Here is a 15,868-nt window from a genome sequence, read left to right as displayed (position 1 = left end):
AGCACTGCTGCAAAGCTGTACTTTCTGCACCTTACTGATGGAGGTGAAAACAGCAGCAATGCACAGATGGCCTCAAACACGGAAACCTTCAGCTTTTTTGCACTTGCAACTAAGAGGAAAACAAGGCAAGTCCCTCAGCTGGTGAGCGCTTACCTCTTTGTCTACCCTGGATGCTGCGAAGAGCCAGGATGTTCTGCTCGTCCGACAGGAACTGCTTCATCTTATGAAATGGCTCCTTGCCTCTCACAGTCAGTTTATTCCATGGCTTTGGCCGGGCTAGTATCTCACTCACAGACCCTTGCGACAGTCCCAACACATAATGTCCAAATATCCGCTGTCCAATATTGTGCTTGATCAACTGCTCTTTCACCTGACGTGCAATTTCGGCCGTGTCTATCTCCTCGCCTTCGGAGATGCTCCCAGCACTTTCTGACTGGCTGGGAGATGGGGCCATGCCATTTACATCCGGGCTTTGTTGTAATGGACTTTGGGAAGAGATGGAGTTTGTGCTGTAAGGACCTGTTGAAAAAATCATGCTTGTGCTTCCTGCTTCCTGCATTGCCTTGGAGTAGAAGGACTGCATTAGCTGTCGCTGGAGGAGAGAGTTTAGTGCAAATTTTCCTGTGGAGGCCAGGGGTAAGCTGGGGCTTGCCAGGGATGAGCTGAAAAAGTCTTGACTTAAACCCGTTGGTGAGAACTGGTGTGTACCATTAGTATTGGAAGCCTGCTCCCCCGCGTTGCGGAGCAACTGAGAAGGAGGGGAAGCCGGCAAGGTTGCAGGACGCTGACTCTCAGGCTGGTCTTTCCCTTTTCTCCTGGCTGACCCTACAAGGAAGGTCAAACATAATGCATTATGGGGGATTAAAGAGGGAAAAACCAAGATAAAAAATGCAAAGTTTGCCCCGCAAAGGGAAAAAGTGCAGGTTGACAAGGGCCAATGAAGTGGTGGTGGGATTTTTGTTTTCGTTTCGGTTTTGGTTTGTTTTCTTTTTTTTTTGTTGTTGTTGTTGGTGGTTTTTTTTTTTCCATAGTTCAAATTTCAATAAGCCAAACAAGGCCCCCAAAACAAACAACATGCATTTCATGTTTGCACCTTTCTTGTATGTTGCAGCCTGGAGAATCCCCCTTACAGACATTAAAACTAGAACAATTACATGAAGTGCAGTTACACATTTAAAATCAATGCGGTTACAGACAGCAAGTCCCTTTGATGTCTCTCATTCAAGACATTACTCGTTGGACCTGACTGAGCCCAAATGCAGCAAACATTTACATTTTGGAACAAACCAATTTGTATAAAGGAATCACCAATAGGTGGATGCACCAAGATCACTCGGTTAAGTCATAAAACTCTTCTGAATTCAGTAATCCCAGTGCCAGTGGCAACTTTTAACTTTCTTCCAGCTGCACAAACCATAAGCATTCGAGTATCTGGAAATTCCATGACTTGCCATTTAAAAAATGTGCACACAAAATGTAAAAAGCCCACGTTAGGAAAGCTAAACAGCAAACACACTTCACTAAAAAGACAGTATTTTGTTTTTCCAAGCTGACCTGCTGGTAATATATCTAAACGTATCAGACAGGAAGATTATTGTGTTCTGCATGCAAACATTTTGCATAACGTTGTGCGTGGGGGGAGAGACTTCTGGTGCCACAGATGAATTTGTTCCCAAAACAGCAGACAGCCTCAAACGCTACCACTCGGTACGTCTCGTAACGCCTCCTTCCTAACCTTTAAAGAGTCTCCAAGGTCTCCGAGCTTTATTTTACTATCCAGCCTATAAAACTGCAGAAATCAAACACTTCTCAGCATTCTTGTTGCCTGTTCATCTTCCTGCCGTGCGTTAGCTCGCACTCTCACCTCTTATTCAACCCTCCCTCCCTTTATGAGGCACAAACATACGAGAAGAGCCGAAAACGGTGTCAACCTACCACTCAGGTCACTGTTTGTGATTCGCAGCGTGGCGTTCTCGGACTGCAGCGAGCGGTTCTTCTCCAGCAGCAGCACCTCCAGCGGTTTCGATGCATCCTAAGGAAAATCAAAGTGGGAGGTTTGTTTCCAGCAGCATTATGAGCCTCACACAGGCACTAAAAAGGATTTCAGAAGAGGAAAACAAGTGCTCATCTCTGCTACGAGCGCAGCTGGGGAATTCACCATGCATACATTTGCAGGAATCACTCAGCGCTCCTACATGAGCTGTAGTGGAGATGCGCTGTTTAATTTCCAGTGGAAATCATTCATCAATTCTGCGTTATTTGGAAATGTGTAATGGAACATTTACTTAATCCCGCTTCTTTTGAAATGAAACTGGCGTGCTTTCAATTTAAGAGCCGTAGACTACTTTTAATCTGATTATAACAGGAGTTCAGATTATTTTATTTCTTCCAGGCCAAGCGACCCAAGCTGAGCATTTCCTTTAAACACTGCGTTTCAGCACCAACACTGTGCAAAAAGCAGCTCAGTCGCACAGAGCTGTCATTGACTTTCCTGTAAACAGCCAACCATCAGAAAGCACACTGCCAGTTAACCCTGTGGGCTGATATTCCATTCAGATTTCAGGAGCAAGAGCTTAACTCCAAACGTACAAACTGATGGAAGAGAAACTCACTGGGAGAGCAGAGGGTTTTTTTCCTGCTTTCCCAACACTCGTAGGTGCGTTTGATTCGAGAGCATCATTTTCACTTACGAATGCTCCAGCCTTTGCCCACTGCACCACCCATGTGAGATGCATGCAAACCTCAGCATCAGCTCTCGGATCTTTAAAAGACCCGACTGCACACCACTGTGGTTCCCCAGTGCAGCACCGGCTGAAACGCCAGTCGTTCTCCTTGGCCACTTAAAGGAAACTAACAGGCAAAAAATGTTCAAAAAACATTGTTGAAAAAATGTTCAGTTCAGCTTTTTACATAGGGATCACCAGGAAAGCAGCCACCGTCCCACATGTCAGCATCAACAGGAAAGTGCCCGTGCGAACGTGAGCAAGTTACAAGAGAAATCCTGCTTAATTAACTGAACTGCTGAAGTAATTAAGAAAAGAAAAGTAGATTCAGTACCTGCGCACCAGAGCTTTCAGGTGGTGCAAACTCCATGGATTTCAATATACTGTGGAAGGCAGAAAAGAAATTATTTTCTGTTTCTTCTCCTCATAACAACCGCACTAATGAGCATTAACATTATCATTTCCTAATCTCCAGCAACACTACGAGCGCTAACAACTTTCCTTGCAGTAATTCCATCTGATAATGAATACAGAGTAACTATTCAAACTCGTTATTGGATAAGAAAATTTTCTCAAGCGTCTTCTAAATCATTCCATATGCAATCCCACAAGGCCAGTTTAAAGCGTAAATTTAAAGGTTAATAAGGATATAACATTTTAAGCTGTCAGAAACAATATTAATTTATCTGTGAAGCTTGAAGGGAATGGAAAAGTTGCAGCAAAGCAACAAAACAGGGGAATCACCACCATGGTTACAGTGCTTTATATAATATACACCGGCTCACATATCAAGGAAAATATGCACAAATAATCTTCCCAACCAAGTCACTACAGGCTAAAAGGCAGTTTTTCATTTTAATCACCTCCTGGTTCCATGGCAAAGGGAAGACACAATGGCACAATATTTCTTAAGAAATCTGAAAGACCCACATATTTCTAAGTGCATTAAGAGAAGACTCCGACAGCCTCGTTGTCGATGTTCTACATAAATACCGGTCGGAGGATGGCTCCCTTCTGCTGGTACTGCCTGCTAAAGGAGAGCCCTGCAGAACACAGACTTATTACTGTCCTTTGTCTTACATGTTTTTGTAACTAGGCCATGTGCAGGCAGGCTGTTAGGCTCCTCAGTGCGAAGCAATACACCATTTGAGCTTCCAACGGATATGGATAGCATTTATGCAGTGCTTTTCACGTGTCAAGCACCAGGAACTTTGTGAGGCGGGGAGCAAACGTTTTATCATGTAACAAATATGGAAACTGAGGCAAAACGAAGCGGAAGGCTGGCGTGAATGTGTACAAACCACTTCTGTCACACGGCATCGCTGGGTGATACCTCTGGCCAGCAGAAATCAGCGTAGGGCTGTGGTTATCCTGTCATACGCTGCACGGAAAGCAGTGCTGCCAACACTCTGCTTTACATGGGCACCACAGCTCACCTACACACACAAGTGCTTCTTTTCTGCCATTGATGCAGACATGTCAGGAGAGAAACTGTGCCCTAATGGCTCAAGTTCTTACAGCTGCTGGGCATGATATGGACTTTGCAGATGTTTACTTGGGCTGCTAATCGCTGCTGAAAGCAAGTGTTTCCTAGGACACCTCTGCAGAGGAACAGCTCTGTCTGTTCAGAGCTGGGGAAGACAAATACACTGAGGAGACCCATCCAGGAAATCTCCCAGGCTCAGGTAAGCAATTATGTGCATCCTCCATGGACTCTGCAGAGAATGGCCTTGAGAGGTCAGCAAATGGCAATGCATCCCAGTCTTATCTGGAGATCCGTCCAAACTGAAAAATATGACAACCTGTAATAGCAACTCATTGTGTGGCAAGCTTTCCGTGGACATCACTGTTGGTTCTGTCTCTTCAGTGCAAATCAGCACCAGGCCTGGATCCCAACGCCCCCACTTACCGCCGTGGCTGTGAGGCGCAGTCCCGGAGCACAGCAGCCATGATCCCTTCTGGGTGGACTCAGCCAGAAGCAGCGTGCTCCCACAGGTATGCACCAGACTGGTAGCAGTCTGGAGTGCAAAGTAAGCCTGAATGTATTCAGTGTGTGCATTGGGCTCTCAGCACCAACACCATGGCTGCAAAGCCCTGTCCTGCCACGCTGACCACCTCCACAGGCTGCCCTACCAGTCCTCGGCTCCCAGCACTCTCTGGCAGCTGGGACCAGCAAGGCCCCTGAACCCTGCAGCAGATGCGTTTTGCCTTGAGCTTGGAACAGGCGTGAGCAACCTCAGCTGGAAACTCAGTGACCTCTGCCTGTTTGAAGTGGCTTCTCTGCTACCTGAAATAGCTTACTGGCAATTTCACAGGTAATTTCCTTCTCTTAGAAACCAAAATGAATTAAAAATCAGGTCGATGGTATCTTGAATTGCCCTTGGAGGGATACTCAGTACAACAGGTTCATTTTTTCAAATCATGTACACCTTAAACACGTTAAAAATGACTCTCCAAATGTATTATGAAAGAGGCATTTTCTCAGGAATATGAGGAAGCAAAATGCTTCCCCTTCAGATTCTGGGAATATCTTTGCCCATGAGATCTCAACTCAGCCTGCTGCTTATCAAGATCAGTTATCTGGTTTTTAAAAGAATGATCTTGTGACTTCAATCTGCACATCTAAGACTACTTGAAAGACCTTACTCTAAAGCAAAATGTGTACTGGGACAGTTCGACTTTCTGTTTTTATGATCTTGGCTGCAAAGGCAGGAAGGTTAGCACTGTCGTATTACTCAAGAGGGAACTGAAAGGACACACAGAGCTCTCAGATCTCAAAAATAGTTTTAAAAGCCATTTGGGACAAAAGCCTGTGCAGAAAGCAAGGAATTCTTGCACTCCAGATCTTGACGTGGACCCCATTAAGTTTCTCCAACAGTGGAAGCACGCAGACGTTTGAGATCCCTTACTCTAGAATAGCTCTAACATCTCTGGGAAGATTAAAAAAAACAGAGATCAGAGCCCAAAGGACTGAGGAATATATTCTTACTGACAAGATTCTTTTTCCTTGGTACATATGTGCATAATGAACAGCTAATTCTTGTCAGTGCTTCAGGGTACGGCAGCAATGTATGGGACACCAGACTTACAGCAATATGCTTTTTGTGGTTTCACTTCAGAGCAGACTGTCAGGTGATGCACTTTCAGGTTCTGGCACATCTTTTGGAGCAGATGGGACCAGAGGGGCTGGCAGGCATGAGCTGCTGTGATGATGCAGCACTGTAGAACTGTAAATAGTGCTCTCGCCAAGGGCTGTAGCCCCCCAGCCCAGTCCAGCAGGTGCATGAGCCCCAGGCTACCTACCAACTAGCAGCTGTCTGTCCTAACTCATGCTGCCCAGATAAAAGACATTACACATGCAGTGATATAAAAGCTAGAACAAGAAGCATCTGAATTTTCACCGATCCAGGAAAACTCCTTTAGTTCCACTGATAAAGAGAAGTCCAAAGAATAGGGGATGATTTCTGCTCTTCGTCCCAGATGCAGGGCTGCATTTGATAGCACTAAAAGGTACTGAAGTGGTGAGATGGCAGACATGCCACCCATGCCTTCATGACTGGCCAGGAAAAGGGGGACTTAATTTGCTGGCACCCAACAAGGGCCACTTCCAAGAGATTCTCCAATCTATTTCACTGCAGGCTTATCTTGAAACAATGAGAACACGCAGAATGATGAAGTTTGTTTCAGACCAGTTAACATTCACTCACAGTGACCAAAGAAACAGACAGCTCCTTTTACTTTACTGAAACTACACACCTGCATCAGTCCAGGCTGCTGCTGGCGCTGAACAAGAACTGCAGCCAGCATGGCTCTAATATAATAGCAGCAGGTCTGGAAAGTCACTGGGTGTGCAAAACCAAACCTGCTTTCCACATTCTCCAGGGACGTGTAAACAAAAGCACATGACTCCAGCTTCACCTGAAATACCTCATTAAACAAGGTAACATTTTTTCAGTCTTCTTAAAATACACACAAAAATGCCAGGATGATGAAAGAGGAGATGGAGTTCCTTGCAGTTACTTAAACCTGGACACTAAACATATCTCTAGTCAAAAGCCTTCTCTTCTGAACCTGACAGCTTATCTTGTTATGGTTTAAAATGAGGCTCTTTTAAGTCTCTTAAAAAAAAAAAAAACACCCTTGAAATAGGAAGAGGCCGTTTGTGGCTTTAGTTTAAAACCACAATATATTAGCAAAAATATACAGCAAAACAAGCACAGCACTAAAATGGTAAGTGCTGAACGCTGGCTGGCAGAAGGAGAGAAAAGGTAATATGGCCAAAGGCCATGTATTAAATTCTTGGTCCACACTACATTAAGCTGTTGGCTGGGGATGTTTGAAAGTGGTCCACCTAAAATACCAGAGATTTTCAAACTTTTTACCCTCGGTGGATAATAATTTTAGAGCCTTTCCTCCATGGACACCTGCATTATTTCAGACTGTGATACCCTGCTACAACAAAAAAGGCACACCCTCAGATACAGCAGACACACTGGATCTGGATGCCATTTCAGCCAATATTCCCTATTTCCCCGTCTTTGTGGTTTTGACTGAATTCTTTATTGTTCCAAGAACACAGACTTGTGGCTTTATTTAACGAGTATTGTTAACATAGTTTGTGAAAAAATTATGTGAGCATTTAACACTTACTTTAATTCTTTCTTAACCTCTTCATAATCAGCCTGTCCTTTCAGTTTTTCTTCCAGTTGCTTTAAAAGAAAGAATATGAATTTAGTTTAGATTTTTTTCTGCAGGCTTTCAAAATCATCTTTAAATTATTCCATATATACAGCAATGCACAAGTGAAGGTTAATGACTCATACCTAATTTACATATATTAGGAAACAAACTATAACCAATTCAACATAAACACAATTATACCTCACAGTTCCTTTATTTACAGGGTGCCAAGCATTACAGAATTCAGTAGGTCCCACTCTGGCTGTTTGTAATGTCGCTGCCATACATTCCATAAAGAGATCGCTGAAGGAGACATTAAAAATGGGGCAGCTGAAATTTTTACAAGAACTAATAAACTGAGTAAACAAGCAGGATGCTTTGGCACATGCTGTGTTCTTAATGTGACAGCTCCTGGTAGCCTTACCCAGATGAAAAGAAGAGTGGAGAAGCTGCTGTTGACTACCTTAGGCTCAGAAGACTTCTACACTGCCTCATGCCCAAACAAAACAGCTGTATCAAGTCATTTTACAAGCATTATGTATGGCAGTAACTAATACAGCTACACAGCAGAGATGAAGCATTGAGACCACGTGGCTTTTGGCTCAGGTCTGCCTGACCTGGGGCACTCCCAATGGCTTCTCTTCGGTGTGAAGATGCCACAAACGCTGAAACAAACCTCCTAACACAACCCAGAACGCAGTGCCACACATTTGGACCTTACCCCAAAGCCCTGCTCCCAACAACAGTGCTCATCACTACAGGCTAAATGCTTCAGGAGGCCTAAAACATAGTGATACATAATTGATGCTGGTTACGTTGCTTGTAGAAGCCACATTAACTTCCCACTAATGATTTCTTAGCTTAGCACAGGTGCACCTGATCTAAGCAGAGAAAGAACAGAACTTACTGCCTTGCAATGTCCATGGTTAAGTTCAGGCTAGCTCTGCCTTGCTGAATTTCTGGTAGTAACATTGGCACAGAATCCCAAAGAAATGCCACGAGCATGTATCACCCTCAACGAAAGAGCATCTACTTTAGAGGGAAAGGAAAGAATGACATGACAAAGAACAGGGCTGTGAGGCTGCCTTTGGTGGAGATGTGAATTTGGGAAGATCCTGTGCAGCTCCCGGCCTGCTCGTCTGCATGCAGGGGGATGCTGGGTGAGGGCTAATGTGAACCTGGAGCATTGTTAGCAAACTGCTTTAAAGTGCTGCCCCACGAAGGCCCTGCAACAGAGCAGACCTGGGCACACCAACAGCAGGGCTGGGGCAGCCGCTGTGGGAAGTGGGAACCTTGGAGCCATTCTGCCCCTTAACCCTGTGCCTCATAAGGTACCATCTTATTTTGGAGTCTAGAGCAGAACAGCTCTAACAGCGGGGGTAACTGGCTAATTACATTAGTCCTCAATAGAAGAAATGCTGGAGTGCATGTAAAACAACCAGCGTTGTCAGATGAGATGTTAGTGACTTAGGCAAGGATACATTAAGAAAAAAAAGCCTTCTGCACAAACACATAAAATACAGAAAAACGACTGATTTCCATTTTAACGCAACCAATATTGAATGCAATTCTGTATGGGTATGTGTCACATTCAGTAACTCTGTCAGGAAATTTTAGGCACGAAAACATATTAAAAAAAAAAAAAAAGATGCTGATAGAATGAAGCTGGTTTGGACTCTCGGGGCATAAGACCACTTTTATGCTGTTATAGCAGTATGACAAGCAGCAATATTTTACTTTGAATTGTATAAAAAACACATACATCCATCATTCCCAAGTACCTAATACAGAGACTGTTGCCATGGAAAATCTGCACCTAAACGTATACTTTCACTAAACAATACAAACCAACACCCGGGAATGCAGTGCCCATATATAAGCAGACCATTTAGACACTTGGCAACTTCCCAGTCAATGACTGCTTTAAAATGTATTAGTATGGTAATTGTCTTGAAGAACCCTGTAAAATGCACAGAACATAGCATAACAAAGGCTCAAGCTGTGAGACAATCTGGAGGAACTAATATCTTGCACTAAATATCAACCTGGTTAATTCAGACAAAATATATTCCAACATCCTCCAGCACAACAAAATGCATTGAGCCAGAGGACAAAAGGAACGGTGGCATTTCTATACACTGTATTTGCAAGCGTTCCATGTCAAGGAATCACGTTGCTTTTGTTGTATGAATGACCCCATTAGAGCATGCACATGCTGGGTCCCCTCTTATTTCAAAGATCAAATAACCCTTATCATATTGTTAACTAAAGTGTCCTAGGTAAAACAGCATGGACTTTATTAAAGGACTTGATTAAAAAAAAAACAAAAAACAAAAAACAACAAAAAAAAAGAAAGACTAATGTCTTAGTTTAGTCTGGAGTGATAAACAGAACAGACCAATTAACCAAGGTTACCTGATGTACCTTTGCTAACTGGCACTGCTGTGTTTTAACTGGGTGGCAGGGAAGCTCTAACTCCCAGCAATGAAGGGTTAACATAATTACAGCTAGAAAAGTCTTGTTACTAGAGGACATACTTTGATTATTAGATCAGATGAAGATAAAGAAGCAATAATTTTGGAAGTATTTCTGTATTGTTTCATTAAGTCATAGAGCATTAAAGAATTCCCCCAAGATATGGTCTGAGAACATTGCTTTAATTTGCGAAACTGTGATTCATTAGTTGTGGAGGCAACCACTGCCATCTTAGCTATTCTAGAAGCAATTCCTCTACAGTCAAACATGAGATCAACACATCACTGCTGAGATTTGGCTCTTTGTATGACAGATCTCAGACACAGGCTTTCCCAGCACTTTGGGGAAAAAAAATGCATTTCAAATATTTTTACAGTGCAACAAATAAGGTTAAAGAGGGTTGAAATGACTGAAACTTCATCAATAGCATCACAGCATAATCAACTGGATCCTAAATACAGAGCGTCAGCTGGCAAGACTGGGAAAATGGGAGATTACCAAAATGCAAATCAAAGACTTGCTTTGTCATTTCTGTGATCCTGTTCCCTTTGAAGTTAATGGCTAAACTGACTCTGACCTCAACAGGAACTTGCTTTATTCCAAGCAAATCTGTCAAGTGCAAGGATTCAAGATACTTTCTATCAGGTTTTATGAAAAAATTAAAAAGCCCCAAAGCATGGGTTAGCCAGCAATATCTGTTCCTCAGTACCAGGTCAACTCCTTTCTCCTGCACTGAGTGGCGCCCACGTATACAACAGATGGGCAGAGACCAACACCAGCAATGCAGGAACCCAGCAGACTTCCTTGGCTCTACTGAATTTTCACAATAATTCTTGAAAGCTGTCTTAAAACACGTAAAATGTAGAAATTATACTGACTGCATCACTGTTTCACCCCTAGCAGATATTTCACCCCACATAAATTACACTGCACCAGAGCAAAACGAGTAACCTCCACAAAATGTCAGAATTAGGACAATTTGTAAGAGTTTCAATCGAGCATTAAATCATTCTGATAGAGGAAAGCTACCCACGCCACAGTTAGAGCTAAGTGGGTACCATCAGCCTCCTGCTTTCAAAAAACTCTCCGACTATAAAACCTACAAAACTACGCAGTATTTAATGGAATAGATAAATTTATCTTGTTTACAACTTGAAGATGGTAGAACAATGAAAGAGACAGGAGTTAAGAGGAAATTGATTCATAACAGATGTCAGGAAGCACTTCTAATGCTTACTGATAGATCAACACCGTGTGGGACAGTGCAACAAAGAAAGTAAAGTTGTTGGATAAGATGGTAAAGGGGTGACTCACAAAACTGGTGCATGTTTCTGTTCTTCTGGTTTTAGTGCAGTGCTACCAGTACCAACTGAGCATAGGACTGCACTGCTAATTATAAACGGGAATTACTGTGCAGCAAACAACAACTGAAAGAAATTTCAAATGCTTATATTAAAAAGCCTCCTCTTTGTGTATTAATTTCACTTGTTTTCATGCTCTAAATGGTACACTTCCTTTTTCAGTGGGTGGAGAAATGGAGGGAGTAGCAGGTAAATTGAAAGATAAACCAGAGCACAACAGCCATGGCAGATCTACAGTGCCAACCACTGGAATGGGAGCTACGTTTTAAAACGTAAAAACGTTTCCTGAGCCTTTTCACTTCAGCCTTTTCCCTGCTTTCTGGTAATCCCAGAAAGCTTACGTCAGTAAAACCCAATATTGGTATGTCAACCATGTACTCCAAGCACCAGATGGAGCCTTACTTTAAGCGTGCTGTTCTTGGCGGTCAGCTGCTGCTCCAGCTGGGAGATCTGGCTGCTGGAGTTCTCCCGCAGCTTGGTGAGGCTGCCCTGTAGTCTCTGGACATCTTCTACGAGCTGGGCAATCTCCCTCTCCTTCGCAGCCAGTTCTACTTCCAGGCTGGATCGTGTCAGCACCTCGATGGCCTGCTCCTGATGTGAAAAAAACACGAGAACACATAAATAAAGGCAGGCAATGAGCGTGAATTCAGGGCAGTTAGGTAAGGCCTAAGCACGGCATGGGATAGTGTGAGAGACAGAAACAACTCCAAACCTGTTCTCCTGTGACTGCATGAATCTGGAAGATGGACCTTCCTACCCAGGACAGCTCCTCCGTAAAACAGGGATAACAGGTTGAATAAATATCCCTATTTCCTAAGTGTACTGGAAAACTGCAGTAGTGAAAGTCAAAGGACTCTATTTTCAGATTTATTATTAATAGTCCAAGTGCTTTGACAACTGTGAATATCTGTGCTAGCAAAATACTAATCAGATAAAATATTCTGAAGTAATGGAGCAGAATTTCTTAATCAAGAATAGCAGAGAGATGTGCCTTTGGCTCTTCATATGTATGCCACACATTTCAGGCAAAATTGTCAGAAATTGCCCCAAACTGCTATTTCCAATGAACTTGCTCCTTGCATGAAAATTACTCAGTGGTATGTTATTGTTAGCAAGTGAAGCCTCTTCTCCATAGGGATGCAGATCCATGTGACACCTGTAAGACAAGGCTGTTCTGCCTATGCACTCCACTTAAAACAATTCCCTAAATCAGAATCTTTTTTACTCCAGTTTTCCATGGCTGCCAACTCTGTCCTCAAGCCTGAAACGTCCTTGCTAGACTGACAAGAAATAAGAAACAGCAAAGAAGGAAAGAAGGTAGACCTTTTCAGAAAAGGTAGCACAGGCTGATTGCAACATCTCTTTTGTCTCCTTTTGTGTTAAGAAATCAATAGCTATAATGCATTGGAGAGCTCTGAACCTCTCTTCCACAAGGAACACAAGGAAACCCCTGGGCAGATCCAGGGAGCACGAAGCAGCCCGAAGATGAACACACATTCCATTAAAAAGCCTAAAACGCATCTTAGAAAGGTTAATGGCTGCTCCTCACAAAACACCAGAGAAGTAGGAATGAATCCATTTACCAAGAGAGAAACAATGATCGTGAGCATTATATCAAAGATCCTACGGTGAAAGAGCTGAGAATTCAACCCACCGATGCTGTCACCCAAGCACTTTCCCTACAATTCAAGATGACATTGCGGCAGACTGAAATTCACTCCATACCCTCTCTTTTGGAAAACACAGGCACAACAAAATACCTTTTCTGTATCTCCAAAACACTCAGCTTGGTTCTCAGTGACTACGTACCATTGTGTCTCGCAGAAAGCTGCATGAACGAACAGCAGTTAACAGCGCTCTCCTATTACACTGACTTATACTTTTAACTTGAAAAAACCCTCTAATTTGCTTGCATGAAACATCACAAGTTGTATAATCATCTGCTGCTTGTGCCTATTGAGACTAGAATGTAGAGTCTGAAATAAGATAGATAATGATCATTTTCATCCTGCAGTAGTTGTCATATTAAATATAAATGAAGTGCAGAAGTACTATTAAATACAAGAAAGACCTAATGTTAAAATAATGATAAGACTAGGACATAAGATAGGAAGAAGCAGGTAATTCAGAGTTACAAGAGAGACTCAGGTTTTTATTTTTTGTTCTGCAGCCTGCTTCTCTGTCTTTTGACTTCTTTCAGAAAATGTTGGGTCATGTTAATAGGCAACCAAAGAGATCTGGAGGACTTATAATTTGTTACTCGTTTTCAGCGAATGTATTCAAATGCAACTGGGTGTTTTCCTGATACCATGCATGTACGTGGTTTCCAAGAAAAGGGCGATATAAGGAGCAGGATTTGCTTGTTAAATTTGCTGCTTAGAAGTAGACCCAATTTCACTTAATCGTGTCTTTACGTTCAGTCAACTGCACCCGCTGATGCCCTTCAGGTGAAATTGGTTACAGCCCCTCAATTAAAGCCCCTTGAGGCATGCAGAGCATTAACAGCACTCTGTTACACCATACTGCTGCTTTACTTTTCCACAGTTGATGCTCGTATGAATGTGAGATGATTTCTAGGAGTTGCTGCTATCTGCCTGCACTGGCAGCAGTGGATCACCGTGTTGGCCAGCACAGACCAGAGCCATTTCTGTCCTTCTCGGGGTCTTTCGCAGCTACCAACCCCCCTTAGAAGTCTAACAAAACCGCAATCCCAAAGGAACACAATTCCATTTCAGTTAAAACATTATTCTGAACAGGTATTTTTATAGCTGTGAGCATAAATTGAAAGAACTGTACGGCAGGAATGTCAGAAACCTGTAAGAGTCAGTAAATATTTTCTCTCACCACATCAGGTGCCTTCTGGATCTGGGTAGCGAGTTGGAGAGATTTGTTAGCTGACGAGAGCTGCTCCCTTAAGGTCTCTGCCTCTCTCTGAGCCACCTCTGCCCTCTGAAGGAAATGAAAAGGGGTGAAAAGAGAAAGTACATTCAGTTTAACAACTGACAATTATTACAAGAACATTCATCAATTCATGCCTGACTGAATGTAATTGATTTTCCTAAACACTCAACCTAATAAATGTTAGAAAAAAACATAGAATGTGATGGATTTTTATTTTAAACAGTACAAGGAAGAAATAATTGAGCGATTATGACAGTAATTTAACGCTAGGAGCAAGGAATCCCCTGCTGATACTAATGCTGCGGCCCACTGAATTTCCCAGACTGAATAAATACAAGTGGAAATGGAGTCTTTTTATTCAATTTCTTTCTATTCTCATAGACCAAGCAGATTTTATTGCAAGGTTCCTCATGGGAACAATTCTCACGGGTAAATGCTGAATTAAAAGATATTCTGACCATTCTCTCTAACACACATACAATGTTGTGGGCTGTCTTTCCTCAGTAATTATTTCCCAAAACATGAATAGTTTGATTCTGTTCTTTCAGCAGGTCGATTTATTCAACAATATTTAACCCTACACTGACAATTTTGCACAGATCAGTTACAACTGCTGAGGATTTACGCAGTATCTGATAAGCCTGGGACTTGGCTACCAGACAAAATTGCCATATAAATATTGAATAATAATAGAAAGGAGAAAGGCAGAGTTATGAGCAAAGCCCCTCTGTACAAGAGTTGGAGGAGAGACAGATGGATCAGTAGCATCAGGCAATAAATAGCAGCAAACTCTTTTCCATAAGTGCATATTAGCTTAAGAAAAGTGGAACAACACCTGGTTGTTTTTACACTGTATGCTCCTTCTGGCAAGTCTCTTCTTCCTCTCTTTTCCAAACACAGTGCTTTCCTCCCTGAGTAATCCCTGCTTTCCACCTGGGCTGCTCCATGAAGATCACACTGCACTCAGCCATCTCCGTTTCCAGGACACAACCAACCCTTCCAAACCCACAAACTGCCACCAGTCAAAGCCAGAGCTTTTCTTGACTAGCTTTTGTCCTTTACGCCGATGGGTCCCTTCCTTTGTGGAATAACAAATCCACGCCTCCATTTTTTAGCTGCCATATTTCTGTGTGCTAGACTCCTCCCTTTTTCAGCTCCTCCTTTTGAAAACCTAAATCACAGGATCACAGAATCCTTAAGGATGGAAAAGACCTCTAAGATCATCACGTTCAACCATCAACCCATCACTGCCATGCCACTCAGCCATGTCCTTCATTTAAAGCATGTCATTTAAACATCATGAGTCTAAAATCCTACATAGCCATGTGTGTGTGCATGGTCTTTGAGTCACTAGTCAAAGCAGACTCTGCCGCGTGTTTAATCAATCAGTAAACTAACTGCAATCAAATACTAACTACATCGTCTGTGCTATTTGCTCACAACATTATATTAAATGATTTTGCATAGGTTCTACAGCTGTAATTAAAATGCAATTGTAAAAAGTACAGTAACGGGGCTCTAATTATCAGAGCACGGTATGCAACCTATTGTGTGCATGAATAAAATGGTAGCAGCATTAACAAGAAAGCTCCAAAAAGAGAAAGTTTCTGTTGTTTGTGCAGCTGGATGGCATTAGGATGAAAACCTGAGCTAACGATATGGATTGAGATTAATTATTTTCTTGCATTTCATTAGATGTGGAGGTGAATATATTGACTGAATAACTGC

General features: G+C 42.6%; 1 protein-coding gene across 9 annotated transcripts in view; it reads right to left on the bottom strand.

Moving 5' to 3' along the window:
- CUX1 (cut like homeobox 1) overlaps nucleotides 1–15,868 on the bottom strand; it is a 227,015-nt gene that overhangs the window by 59,386 nt on the left and 151,761 nt on the right. For 5 of the 9 annotated variants that reach the window (XM_015295631.4, XM_015295633.4, XM_015295635.4 and 2 more), the window contains 6 exons: nucleotides 14,084–14,188; nucleotides 11,642–11,830; nucleotides 7,374–7,432; nucleotides 3,058–3,106; nucleotides 1,936–2,032; nucleotides 154–825 (listed from right to left, as the gene is read on the bottom strand). In XM_015295631.4, the coding sequence (XP_015151117.2) occupies nucleotides 154–825; nucleotides 1,936–2,032; nucleotides 3,058–3,106; nucleotides 7,374–7,432; nucleotides 11,642–11,830; nucleotides 14,084–14,188 (1,171 nt within the window). The remainder of the gene's footprint in view (nucleotides 1–153; nucleotides 826–1,935; nucleotides 2,033–3,057; nucleotides 3,107–7,373; nucleotides 7,433–11,641; nucleotides 11,831–14,083; nucleotides 14,189–15,868) is intronic. The other 4 variants (XM_015295636.4, XM_015295637.4, XM_046902273.1 and 1 more) reach the window with 2 other exon arrangements.

The sequence above is a fragment of the Gallus gallus genome, chromosome 19, assembly GCF_016699485.2.
Source record: "Gallus gallus isolate bGalGal1 chromosome 19, bGalGal1.mat.broiler.GRCg7b, whole genome shotgun sequence".
Classification (NCBI taxonomy): domain Eukaryota; kingdom Metazoa; phylum Chordata; class Aves; order Galliformes; family Phasianidae; genus Gallus; species Gallus gallus.
Note: the sequence above shows the minus strand (reverse complement) of the source record. Positions and strands in the feature narration are given on the sequence as shown.